This window comes from Nyctibius grandis, chromosome 2 (genome assembly GCF_013368605.1).
Source record: "Nyctibius grandis isolate bNycGra1 chromosome 2, bNycGra1.pri, whole genome shotgun sequence".
Taxonomy (NCBI): domain Eukaryota; kingdom Metazoa; phylum Chordata; class Aves; order Nyctibiiformes; family Nyctibiidae; genus Nyctibius; species Nyctibius grandis.
This window is the reverse complement of record NC_090659.1, coordinates 65,803,071-65,816,155: the sequence shown is the minus strand read 5'-3', so window position 1 is coordinate 65,816,155 and position 13,085 is coordinate 65,803,071. Positions and strand designations below refer to the sequence as shown.

Genomic DNA, 13,085 nt, shown 5'->3' with positions numbered 1-13,085 from the left:
ACAGCCAATTCAGACACAAGTTGGAAAATCATTTTATCATTATCAGTTGCAGTAGAGAAGCCAAAGGCTGGACTGTTGCAGAGTCTCAACTCTGGTTTTACAGTCCAGCTTAATTTGGAGTGCAGAAATAGTCTTTCTCTGCAGACAGAGAAGTTGCAATGATTGTGACACAGTTCCATGAAAAACACTGTGGGGAAAGAAAACAGATAGAAAAAATGTAGCAAGGTTAATAAAAAGGAAAGCAAAGCCAAAAAGCCCAAATAAATTGATGAAAAGTCCTGTCTGGGGAGCTGTGGGGCACAGGCAGGAGTCCTGGTCCTGACACTTTGGACTCTGAGAACAGCCGGTGGCAACATTCAGGCATTGCATTAATACTTCTAGGGTGGAAACAGTGTCAGGTAGCAGAGAAAGCCAAAGGCTAATGACTTCTCAGCCTCTAATGACTTTATTTCTGAAGTTTGTTTTACTTTAGACTTACTGTGTGACCTACTGGCATGTGTGCTAGTTATCTGGTTGTTTGACCAGAACATTCTGGTGTATACTGGATTTCTTGCCTCTTCAGTGACTTCTGCACCGGTAGTCTTGCTGACCTAAAGGAGATGACTTTGGGCAATTAGAAAAAAACCCCTATTTTCTGTCCATCTGTATGAAATTTCTGTAAGGAGCAATATTTCTTAACAAAACAAACAAAAGAGTGTTTATCTGCTGCTACAGTAATATGTTGTCATGCCTTAGCGCAGGTTTACATAGACACTAAAACTGAACACTGGTGGTCATAATGTTTTAGGCTAACTATAATTGAAGAGGAAATTTTTAAAAATGGACATCAATCTTTAAAAGTGATCTGCTTCACAGTTTGCTCCTGGATTTACATGAAACACAGTTTACTACTAGAAATTTTCGTATTCTGCCAGATATCTTTGGCTAATGCTTTAGGTAACTTGAGAGCTTACTATAACTCTCCAAAACAGTGCAACTGTACAGTACTATTACAACAGAGGGTCCATGTAGCCGTGTTAATAATGACATACTGACATTCTTGATGTATGTATATATGTAAAGCTGAAACAAATCCTAACGTCTTGTGTATATACAGTTGCTTTTTAGTTTTCTAGAAAATACAGAAGGTCATTTGATAGACTGTCTCTGCTTTACAGGTCATTAAGTTTCAAATAGATGACCCTCTGTGTTTTGCTCAGAGACCTGAAGTAAACTAACAGTTTTCAGTCTTGTGAAAACAAAATGGTTTATTTGCTTAAGGCAGAACACAGGAGAGATTGAGGTGCTGCCAGTGCCTGAGGCCCTCGCAGTGACAGGAATTGACTGGCTGGAAATATGGCCAGACGATCACAGTGGGGGAGCCAGAGCTCTGATGAAGAGGAAGATGGAGAAAACCCCCTAAGGCTATTGCCAGTTTGACCTGAAGGAAAATGCCTCCATGCATCAAGCATGGTAACTCACCTGGTCCCTACGCTTGCAAAAAGAAATATTAGCCAAGTATCTGAGAGCGTTGGTCCATGTTCCTGCTGGTTGTTCTGATCTTTGCTTCTGAAAAAGGCAGAGATCCCCATATCTTGCTCACATCTAGTCATCTTGGCCCCAAGAATGGTGAGATTCAGTGGAAGTAATGCCTTCGACCACCTAAAAGCAACACACAGAAACTCTGAAGCAGAAGATTTGAAGTGTTGTTTCAATGTGGAGCAGTGCCCTGAGAGTAATATTTACACTCAAATTATAGTAACCAGTTTATATGATGCAGTTGAGGTGAGTGTTCCTGTGGGATTTAAAACTTTCTGAGCTTCATAATGGTCATGATGTAGAACTCAAGCATTGTGCAAATTAAAAAAAATTGCAGTTAATGGTGTGTCTGAGAAATAAACCACAAAGGCATGTTTTACATTCACATCATCTGAAGAGAATGAGTTGCTTTTGCAATGTAGAGTGCAATGTAAAAGGAAAAATAAATATTTGGAGCATATTTGTTTTGATGTAATTATATGTAGGTGAAGTCATATATTCACAGTTCAGCTGTGTTTGTTTCAACGTGCAAGGCTCCAGACCTCATATCTGACATATTGGCAGTTGTATGTCAAGATGCCTGGCAGCTGTATATGTTCAAGCATGCCATGGTTGTAGCAGACAAGATCTACATGGGAGATGAACGTGGAGGGTCCAAGGGCTGCACTTCCTGCTGAGACAAAGAGAAACAAGGCACTGTTGCCAAGCCCAGGGTTTCACAGAGTTTCATCACACTTGATGTCTGCACCAGGTCTCCAGCTGCTGAAATCCCATCACCATCATGGAATGCCAGACTTTGTTTAAAAAATAAATATCATAGCCTTTGTAGTTCCGGATAAAATTGAAAACATGAATCTTAATTGAATCCTCACATTATTTTTCATTTCCAGTTTATAAATCAGTCTCAGATTGGCTGTGTTTAGATACAGTGTGGCAGTTGCATGATGCTTAAGTTTTGATTGCTCGGGTTTGGTGATAGTGGTGAGGTCTTCATTTTGCCCCACCTTTCTCCCTGCACATGTTCAATACACGCATTTCTAGTATCCAGCAGTCTGGTCAAGGGTGTTGTAACTTGCTTGTAGGATGACTGGGAAAGTGGAGAAAGGAATGATGCACTTGTGTGCTCATGCTGTATCATAAACTCCCTCTGGAGGAACAGAGATTTTTTTTTTTTTGGTATCAGGTAAAATACGCTATTCCCATATTCTTCTAAACTGGCTGTTTCATATTCAAGATTATTTTTTTTTCCCACTAAACTTGGCAAAGTCCCTGACCTTTGTTGCAGATTATGTACACGCCAACTTTCTGAAACAAAACAGTTTTAAGTTACTGAAATGCCAAGAAGTGTCAGAACCAGTTTCATGTGTAATAAACACTGTGTTCCTATTCTTGGATAACCAAGTTTCTTTAGCCCTTCCGAAAAAAAAAAAACACCACTCTCCTAGGCTGAGAAACATAAAAAATATTCCATTGAGAAACATTAATGAGTGTGAAGGGGCAGGGATGTGAGGTCTTTGCTAATTGGAAGCACTCGTATTAGTAATGATGAAAATAGCAAACAGTGTTGGAGCGGTTATAACAGCAATGCTGACCTGTTCCTGTCTGGCTTCTCAGGTGATTTTCTAAAATGAATATTTTGGGTATGTTTCAGTCTCTGCATAATCTAAAATTATTAAAGGTCAAAGGTATATTCATTTCAATACATACTCTTATTCCAGAGGAAGATTCAGTTAATTTATTTTTTAATGGCTTTAACCTTTGTGGTGGTTGTAGGATGTTCCTCCACAAATTCCAGACGTCTCCAAGGGAGGCTCCATGCAATTTAGTGAGATAACAAAATACGAATCTTGGGCATAGTTAGTTACCGGCTGAGGACTGTGAGCTGTCACACTTCTCCAGGCCCTGCAAGTCATTTGGCTTTTACCTTCTGTGTGATGGTCCCTCAGCTTTCCATAACATTTTGCCCGGGCCCTTCTGACTGGGACTACAGAACAGGGGTTTAAGCTCTGAAAACTGCATTTGCACACACTGCTGCTCTTCTGAAAGCCGAAGGAAAGACCCACATGCCATCCTGAAAAATGTGTTATTAAAAAACAGATGAAGGTAAACTACATGCAGAAGTTACCCCACCCCCAACTAAGAAAGCTTAGGCCTGAACTTCCCAGGTCTATAGAAAAGAGAAAATGCTACACAGCTATGAAGTAAGCTTCCTTCCTACTGCACTTTGCACTGTGTCTGCCTCATGTCCTTCACCTGCGAGGACGTTTCTCCCGCAGGTGGTGGTGGTGGTGGTGGTGGTGAGACTCCCTTATCTCCATGGAGGCAAGTGGGGGAGCTCCACGTTTATGCCCAGGCCTCACAGAGGGACTCTTGTTGAGTCCCCAAAGCCACCTTCTCATTTCTCCATTTGCCCAGCGTTCCCAGCTCCCAGCACCAGCCCCTTTCACTCGCCTTTCTGAAGATTAATTCAAGTGAGAACCACAATGACGGCACAGGACTGTCTTTTTCTGAACTCCTTATTTCAGTTGTTGTTTCCACAAAACGAATAGTTCCTGACCAAACGTGCTCTGACTGTTGGTATCTGAGACAACTGAGGGGGCGATTTCCTCACTGTTTCCCAGCTCTCTGAATCTGTACTGCTTCAGAAGCTGTGCCACGGTGACAACCCATTAACAGTGCTGTTTCCTGAGCATCTTCCAGAGTGTTGGGCAGAAAACCCACTACATGTAATTAGGGAGAGCATGATGACCACACTGGAAAAAATAAATAAGTAAATTAAAATCTAAGTAGTACAATGAAAAATGCTCCTTTGCGAGTGGCAGTTTGTTCAGAGATTATAACACCACCTTCTTTTTTTTTTCAGGTGTGGCTCGATCTTTTGAAGCCTGTTATGAAACAGATTAGAAGTAAGTACTTCCTTGCTGTCATTTATTTTGTCAGTGTGTGAGTACTTGAATAAATGAGGACTCTGTCAATTGGGATCTTCATCTTCTCAAGTTTCTTCACTGAATTTTGTTTGGATTATTTTTTATTTCTGTTCTGTCTTTAAAAGATGTACTGTGCGTGCTGTGAAATTATGTCACATGAACATATGAAGGGGCTGACCCGGTAGGAGACAGAGGTTTAGTCAGTCACTAGGAGAGGCAGTGGTGGCAATGGAGGAAACAGTTTTGTAGAGAAAAAAAAGCATGCAGTAAAAGAAGGATTAAAGGAAGCAGCCATTGCTGAAAGATAACAGTAATCAGGATAAAAGAAAAAGAACAGGAAGACATTATTGCTGGGAAGGAGCTAGCAAATATGTTGCAGCTCTCTGCGACATTGCTGCAAAACTTGGAACTGTGAGACCAAGAGGAGGCAACACTTGGTTTAGGGGCATCAGGGAAAGTTATGGTGGGTGATGGGAGGTGAAAGGAATTTGTAAATAGCCATCAGCTCTGGAAGGAGTAGAAGTGAACAGGAATGGTTTTGGTGATTTTGTTTCTCTGTCAAATATCAGCAAAGTTCTTCATTTGTTGAGCTTTGCCATTGAGAGTAAGTTTTCCAAGGTGCCTCTCTGGTCATATTAGTATGCCCTGGCACCTCTCCCTCTCATGAGAGAGAGATGCATTCCTCCTTTTGTCACTGGTCTTACTTGTAAGAGTCAGAACAATTGTGCTGCTGTTAAAACAGAAATAGTAATTTGCTAGTGGACTTGAAAAATAGAGTGTATTTTAGCTCCCTTCTGTTCTGAAGCAAGGAAAATAGATACACATAATATGTTTTATAGGATCAACTGATTAATTACTAAAACGAGACTTGGTTTTGGCAGAGTATGCCTCTACCGAGTTACTGTTCTCTTTTATAGTGTGTAAATTTTATTGTGCAATCTCTAAATAACCTGAATACTAACAGAGGATGGGAGGCTAGAGTGTATGCACTGCAGGTTCCATGAATAATCCCTCGTACATCATTCTACATAATAAAATTTGGCCAGCATGTTACTGATGTTCACTAACTTCCTTTGACATTTCCCCTAGGACCGAAGCACGTTGTTGTAAAATTTGTGGTAAAATTCTTCCCACCTGACCACGCTCAGCTGCAGGAGGAACTGACAAGGTTAGTAGCTGCATGATTTCTTTTTTTTTTTATTAAATCTCTGGTGGACAGAGGGGAGAATGTGGAATTTGAGATGATGGGGTAAGGAACGATGTATTAGCTTAGTATTAGCTTGATGTTACTTGCCCCAACCTTGAGTGCACCTGAAAATAGGCCCTAAGATTCTGTTGCAGTCTGTGCTGAGACGTTCTGCAAAGTGCAGGAGTCCTTTGCCTCCTTGGATGTGGGGCCCTGGGAGAGTTTTGCTCACCCCAAGAGAAAGCAGTTCGGCAACAGAGTTCTCCAAGACTCTTTGTCAGTGGTGTTGGAAGGGACCTGACTAAGGCATGTGTAGGTGCCCTGGGGTGCTTCTCTGCTGAGGGACACATGCTACTCTGCACCCACATTTGGGAGAGAGTTGTTTTGCATGAATTGCTAAGTTGCAGCAGCTAGGAGACCCTATTCATATAACCAATGCAAAGGACAAAGGTTTGCACGAGTGGAAGTGTGACTACAGAGATAAAGAAATGGAAAGGAGAGGGAATAAAATGAAAAGTAAGAGGAAGGTAGAGAAAGATGCACACATAGGCAGAAAGAGTACCTTACAGGTGTGTTTATTTTCAGCGTATTTCAAAAACTTCATTTAAGCTCTGAATTTTACACTTCGTTGACATAAAGAGTCATATTTCTCTGTGAGTGAACACATATATGAGGGACCTATTAAGGTTCTTCCTCATTAGCATGTCCTTCCTTTATGGTTAGAAACATCATTTTGTTGCAGTATTTCTTCACTGAAACTTTTCAACTCTTTCTGATTACTATTTTTTTTTAATTTACATTTTTCCATTCTGATTCAGTATTTTCACTATTAGTTTTTGTTTTCAATCTTCCCACAAGATGAAGTCCTCTTTTACAAAGAGCTCTTGTGTCCTTATGACCTGCTTTATAAAGAACAAGTCCATCTTTGTGATGTTCTATATTTATCTCTGTCTTGTTTTATTTTGGTAATAGAGCAATGGAATGGAAAAAAAAGAAGTTATTGATATCTCTTGCTGACCTGGACAGAGAAAAGTAGAAAAGTGGGATAGGAAGAAGGAATATTTACTTGAAAGACTGAGTAAAAACACTAAAGGGATGAAGGAAAACTCACAATGTGATGTTACTAATGAAACATTTATGTTTCTGGGTAGTTATTTTGTGTATCAGTTGCTTAATATGTGAACTGTAAATTGATTTTTCGTGATCTCTTTCTGCACCTGGAGACACGTCTCTGAATCCTAATGACTTTTTTGGTTAGATTTTAAATATGTACGCTAGGGAACTTGAATATAGGTACACAGCAGTGTAGGATGTGAAACCATATCCACAGGGAACAGCTTCATCACTTGAAGAAGCAGAGAATAGAACACTTCTGTGCTATATTCTTCTACTAGGGTGAATTTTGTATGGGTGGACAGATGTCTGCAAGTTTCAAAAGGACATTATATAGATCTGCTGTATTATTTCATGTACTGCATATGTTTCCATATTCCTCAAATCAGCTTGCCCTTTTCATTTAATTTACCTACATTTCCTCATCCAGAAACTCACTGTTCAAATGAGAGCTTTTCACTGAACCTATTAAAATCTAGTCTTATTAGAAACTATTGAGATCCTAGTATGAGTTCTCCAGGGGAGGTGCAGTCTTTGGACGGATTGTTAAGGTCTAACCAGTTCAGGTTTCGTACCAACTGTAGGAGAAATGCGTACTGCTAGGTCATTTTTTTCTAGGGAGGAGTTTGATGCTGAGTGGAACTAAGCAATTTCAATTCCTGTTGAAGCTAGAAGAAATTTAAATGTTGAAATAATGTCATGGACCTGTGATGTCTCTGCACTTAAACCATCTATGTAGAGTTGCCCTACATAGGTGAGATGGTTTGCAAGCGATTGTGTTAAAAATGGCTGGTGCGCAGGCAGGGCAAGTGATGGGGCCACAAAAGTATCAGAGCTAGCTGGAGTTGTTCGATTGAGATCTTACTTCTCGTTCCCAGGTGAGTGCCAAGGTGGAAGTTAAGAGTTCTTCTTGTGTTTTACATGAACTACCTGATAACTCTAAATCACTGGTTTATCTGGCATTTCTTCATAGTTACAAGCAGCTCCATTATCTAGGGCTGCTTGCTGTGTGGTTGCTGAGCTCTTAAGAGCTGTCACATTTGCTTCCACTGTCATATCACTTCCAGATCTCATTGCTCTGGTTCACAGAGAGGGAGGGAGAGAGAAAAAGAGAGGAATCTTGGTTCTGCAAAGCAACCACCATGTAAGACACTAATGTCTGTAATACAGTATCTGTTATGTTTTATTTAGCCTCTAAACTTAGGAAATTCAGATCACTTCTGTAGATTCCAAGAAGTGAAAGAAACATGTAGCCAAAACCAGAGTTGGCATTGAAATACTTTCCCCTCTTTCTCTCATGCTTTGTGTAACTCTTTGTTGGCTTTTGTTTTGCAGGTACCTATTTGCATTGCAAGTGAAGCAGGACCTGGCACAGGGAAGGCTAACGTGTAATGATACCAGCACTGCCCTCTTAATCTCGCATGTAGTACAGTGTAAGTTCCCTTTTTTCTTCTTTCCAGGAGGATAAACAGGATGATTGGTTGGACGTGCTTTGCTAGGTTACCTGTTAGTAACTGCCGTAGGGACAGGTTTAAGCCATATGGACAATTTATTGTATTTCTGTATAATGGCATTTAAATACAGGTAATTGACTTTTTCAAATAAAGCAGAGCTTCTGGACACTGGATTTGCGTTTTTAAAGCACTCCATTTGACAGTCTGCCTAGGATCATTTAAAAAGCAAACTTTGCAGGCAGTGGCAAACAGGTTGAATTCTTCTCCTGAATTCCTGTTTTATTATACTTTGTATCATGTCAGCAGAGCATTTAAATTCCTGGAGATCTGTATGCTGTCTAGAGAATGCAGTAAATAAACATGCTTAGAATGCCAGACTAAATCACAGTCCTAAGAGGAAACTGATAGGGAAGAAAAAAACAACAGATTTTAAGCTTTTTTTTTTTTAACTGCAAAACATGCAGTTAAAACCAGAACAGTTCTACGATTTTCGGAGGGTGAGTTTTCCTACTAAATGTCTGTGCACCAAAGAAAAATGTTGGGGAGAGGACACCCTAATGCATGTGTTTCTCTTCATTTGAGGTATTGCTTCATGATTATCCTCTCTTGAGCTCTTATACTTCATGTGCATTATTTTCCTTATGATTTATACTTAGATCTTATTTCATGTTTTACTTATCTCATATTGATTATTCAATTAAGTTCTTCACTGAACCATCTACAACTCTACTGTCTGAACTGCTCAGAGTGCAACTGCTAGCTTGTTTTCCTAAAGCAACAGCATAAGAGGTTGAAATACAGGATATCCTTTCACCCTTACAAGTTGTCCCTTTCCCTTCTCCCCACAGTCAAACTCAAATTTAATTCGGTGTTTTTTCAAAATTCCTCCATTATATACCTGGCCATTCCCCGGACACACCTATGCAGGCTGTCAAGAAGCATTCATTTCCAAGTATGCAAAAATGGCAAATCACCACCATTGCTCTTATGCTGCTGAGGTGCATTATACTGTTGGGTTAAATAATTTTCCTCAGTTGCTGGAAATGGTCATGATGCATTTGAAATCTTTCGAGTTCTTTGACCCCTTCACCTGAGTGCAGAGAGATTCTGAACTGAGATTTAGGAATCAAGTGATACTCTCCTTATGGGGAGAGTAGGGTAAGATACTTCTATACTGAAAAATGGAGTTTTTCCATCATGTCAGATGGAGAGAGGTGAGAGATTCATCCTGCAGAAGTGAGACTGTTCACAGAATCTGAACCATTTTGGGCGGAGGGATGTTGTGCCTCATGGTGCACCAGCAGTGCTGCTTCTCCTTGCCTTCTCCTGACTATAAGCTGGACCTTTATTTTGTTGTTTATGATTTTTCCCCTCTCCCTTTTTTGTGTAACAGTGTTTGCTAGAAACCTCTGCTAGAAGTTTGCAACTATCTCATTTATTTATCCATGTTGTGTCTCATGAACATTTTTCTGTGAAAATATTCTCTGATAAGAGTCTATAGCAGTATCTTACCCATGTGGCTGTCTTTTGTATTTATTTTCTCTCTAGGTTATTATTCAGTAGCAAAAAAATTACGTATTTGCCTGCAACAAAAATAAAACTAGACAGCTGATAAGAGTAATGATATCAAAGTGAAAAGATTGAGAACGCAGGAGGTTAGGTATTGTATGTCTTATCAATGCTGTGCCTAAGAGAGGTTTCTACGGGGGATATCTGATTCCAGGAGGCCCTTATATTATGTATACAAGCTTATGTCAATGTTATAGACTGTTATTTATATGAAATCATAATATGACAGCAAATAGGTTTCTGTTAAACTAGCATGTATATTACAGAATGAAATTTGTATTTGAAACATGCTATTTAAAAATACCTTAAAAGCATTGTAGAAAGTGTTAGAAGTGAGAGGACACTTTGATACTGCAAATGATGCAGTAAAGTGAGCGTGTGAAGTAAGAAGATGGACTGATTAAAGGAAAGGAGCTGAAATACAAAGCATTAGACACATCAGAAGTGCTAATGCAGACAGAATACACTGTGGTGTGATGTACTTGCAAGATAAGAGAAAAGGGAGCATCAGTGGAAATCAGTCTTTGGCTAAAAGACATGAGGAGATTTTAAAGAAGAGTTATATGTGAGGCTGACTATTCAAAACATAACTCCCTCTCTTTCTAGAGGGACTGCTACTAGAAAAGCATTTAAGGTGGAAAAGGAAGGAAAAGGAGAAGAAGGAAAAGCTACTGAGTACAAGGTCAGAGAGAATGAATTCAGAAGTAACTTGAAAGCCCAGAGGACAATTTTGATAATGGATTGGGGGAATAAACAAGAGGAGTTAGAGACATGTACATGCCTGCAGGGCTATGATCTTATTGGCGTCACAGAGATGTGGTGGGACAGCTCCTATGACTGGAGTGTTGGAATGGAAGGATAGAGGCTCTTTAGGAAGGACAGGCAGGGGAGATGAGGAGGGGGTGTTGCCCTCTATGTCAGTGACCAGCTGGAGTGCATGGAGCTCTGCCTGGGGGTGGAGGAGGAGCTGACCGAGAGCTTATGGGTCAGCATTAAAGGGACGGCCGAGACAGGTGACATTATAGTGGGGGTCTGCTGTAGGCCACCTGACCAGGAAGACTGAGCAGATGAGACCCTCTACAGACAGATAGGTGTAGCCTCACATTCACAAGCCCTGGTCCTCATGGGGGACTTCAACCACCCTGATATCTGTTGGAGGGACAACACAGCAGGGCACAAGCAATCCAGGAGGTTCCTGGAATGCGTGGATGATAACTTCCTTCTCCAAGTGATAGAGGAGCCAACAAGGAGAGGTGCTATGCTGGACCTTGTTCTCACCAACAAAGAGGGGCTGGTGGGGGACGTGAAGCTCAAGGGCACCCTTGGCTGCAGTGACCATGAAATGGTGGAGTTCAAGATCCTTAGGGAAGCGAGGAGGGTGCACAGCAAGCTCACTACCCTGGACTTCAGGAGAGCAGACTTTGGCTTCTTCAGGAACATGCTTGGTAGAGTATGATGGGATAAAGCCCTGGAGGGAAGCAGGGCCCAAGAAAGCTGGTTAATATTCAAGGATCACCTCCTCCAGACTCAGGAGCGATGCATCCCAACAAAGAGGAAGTCAGGCAAAAACGCCAGGAGGCCCGCATGGATGAACAAGGAGCGCCTGGACGGACTCAGGCACAAAAAGGAAGCCTACAGAGCGTGGAAGCAAGGGCAGGTAGCCTGGGAGGAATACAGGGAAATTGTCCGAGCAGCCAGGGACCAGATTAGGAAAGCTAAAGCCCTGATAGAATTAAATCTGGCCAGGGATGTCAAGGACAACAAGAAAAGCTTCTACAGGTATGTCAGTGATAAAAGGAAGACTAGGGAAAATGTGTGTCCTTTCCAGAAGGAAATGGGAGACCTGGTTACCCAGGATATGGAGAAGACTGAAGTACTCAATGACTTTTTTGCCTCAGTCTTCACTGACAAGTGCTCTAGCCTCACCACCCAAGTCACAGAAGGCAAAGGCATGGACTGGGAAAATGAAGAACCGCCCACTGTAGGAGAAGATCAGGTTCGAGACTATCTAAGGAACCTGAAGGTGCACAAGTCCATGGGACCTGATGAGGTGCATCTGCAGGTCACTGAGGGAACTGGTGGATGAAGTTGCTAAGCCACTATCCATCATTTTTGAGAAGTAGTGGCAGTCTGGGGAAGTTCCCGCTGACTGGAAAAGGGGAAACATAACCTCCATTTTTAAAAAGGGAAAAAAAGGAAGACCTGGGGAACTACAAGCCAGTCAGCCTCACCTCTGTGCCTGGCAAGATCATGGAGCAGATTCTCCTGGAAACTATGGAAAATAAGGAGGTGGTTGGTGACAGCCAACATGGCTTCACCAAGAGCAAATCATGACTGGCAAATTTGGTGGCCTTCTATGACGGGGTTACAGTGTTGGTGGATAAGGGAAGAGTGACTGACACCATCTACCTGGACTTGTGCAAAGCATTTGCCTCTGTCCCACACGACATCCTTGTCTATAAACTGGAGAGATACAGACTTGACAGATGGACCACTCGGTGGATAAGGAATTGGCTGGATGGTCGCACTCAAAGAGTTGCGGTCAACAGCTTGATGTCCAAGTGGACACCAGTGATGAGTGGCATTCCTCAGGGGTCGGTATTGGGACCAGTGCTGTTTAACATCTTTGTTGGCGACATGGACAGTGGGATTGAGTGCGCCCTCAGCAAGTTTGCCGATGACACCAAGCTGTGTGGTGCGGTCGACATGCTGGAGGGAAGGGATGCCATCCAGAGGGACCTTGACAGGCTTGAGAGCTGGGCCTGTGAGAACCGCATGAAGTTCAACAAGGCCAAGTGCAAGGTCCTGCATGTGGGTCGGGGCAATCCCAAGCACAAATACAGGCTGGGCAGAGAATGGATTGAGAGCAGCCCTGGGGAGAAGGACTTGGGTGTGATGGTTGATGAGAAGCTTAACATGAGCCAGCAATGTGCGCTTGCAGCCCAGAAGGCCAACCGTATCCTGGGCTGCATCAAAAGAAGCATGGCCAGCAGGTCGACGGAGGTGATTCTCCCCCTCTACTCACTCTCGTGAGACCCCACCTGGAGTACTGCATCCAGCTCTGGGGCCCCCAACCTAAGAAGGACATGGAGCTGTTGGAACTAGTCCAGGGGAGGGCCACGAAGATGATCAGAGGGCTGGAGCACCTCTCCTATGAAGAGAGGCTGAGAGAGTTGGGGCTGTTCAGCCTGGAGAAGAGAAGGCTCCGGGGAGACCTTCTAGCAGCCTTCCAGTACCTGAAGGGGGCCTACAGGAAAGCGGGAGAGGGGCTTTCTACAAGGGCAAGTAGTGACAGGACGAGGGGGAATGGTTTTAAAC

The 13,085-nt window shown here is 42.3% G+C and overlaps 1 protein-coding gene across 8 annotated transcripts in view; it reads left to right on the top strand.

Annotated features, from left to right (window-relative positions):
* FARP1 (FERM, ARH/RhoGEF and pleckstrin domain protein 1) overlaps positions 1 to 13,085 on the top strand; it is a 220,405-nt gene that overhangs the window by 146,591 nt on the left and 60,729 nt on the right. For all 8 annotated transcript variants that reach the window (XM_068425054.1, XM_068425053.1, XM_068425050.1 and 5 more), the window contains exons 4-6: positions 4,382 to 4,424; positions 5,535 to 5,613; positions 8,080 to 8,177. In XM_068425054.1, the coding sequence (XP_068281155.1) occupies positions 4,382 to 4,424; positions 5,535 to 5,613; positions 8,080 to 8,177 (220 nt within the window). The remainder of the gene's footprint in view (positions 1 to 4,381; positions 4,425 to 5,534; positions 5,614 to 8,079; positions 8,178 to 13,085) is intronic.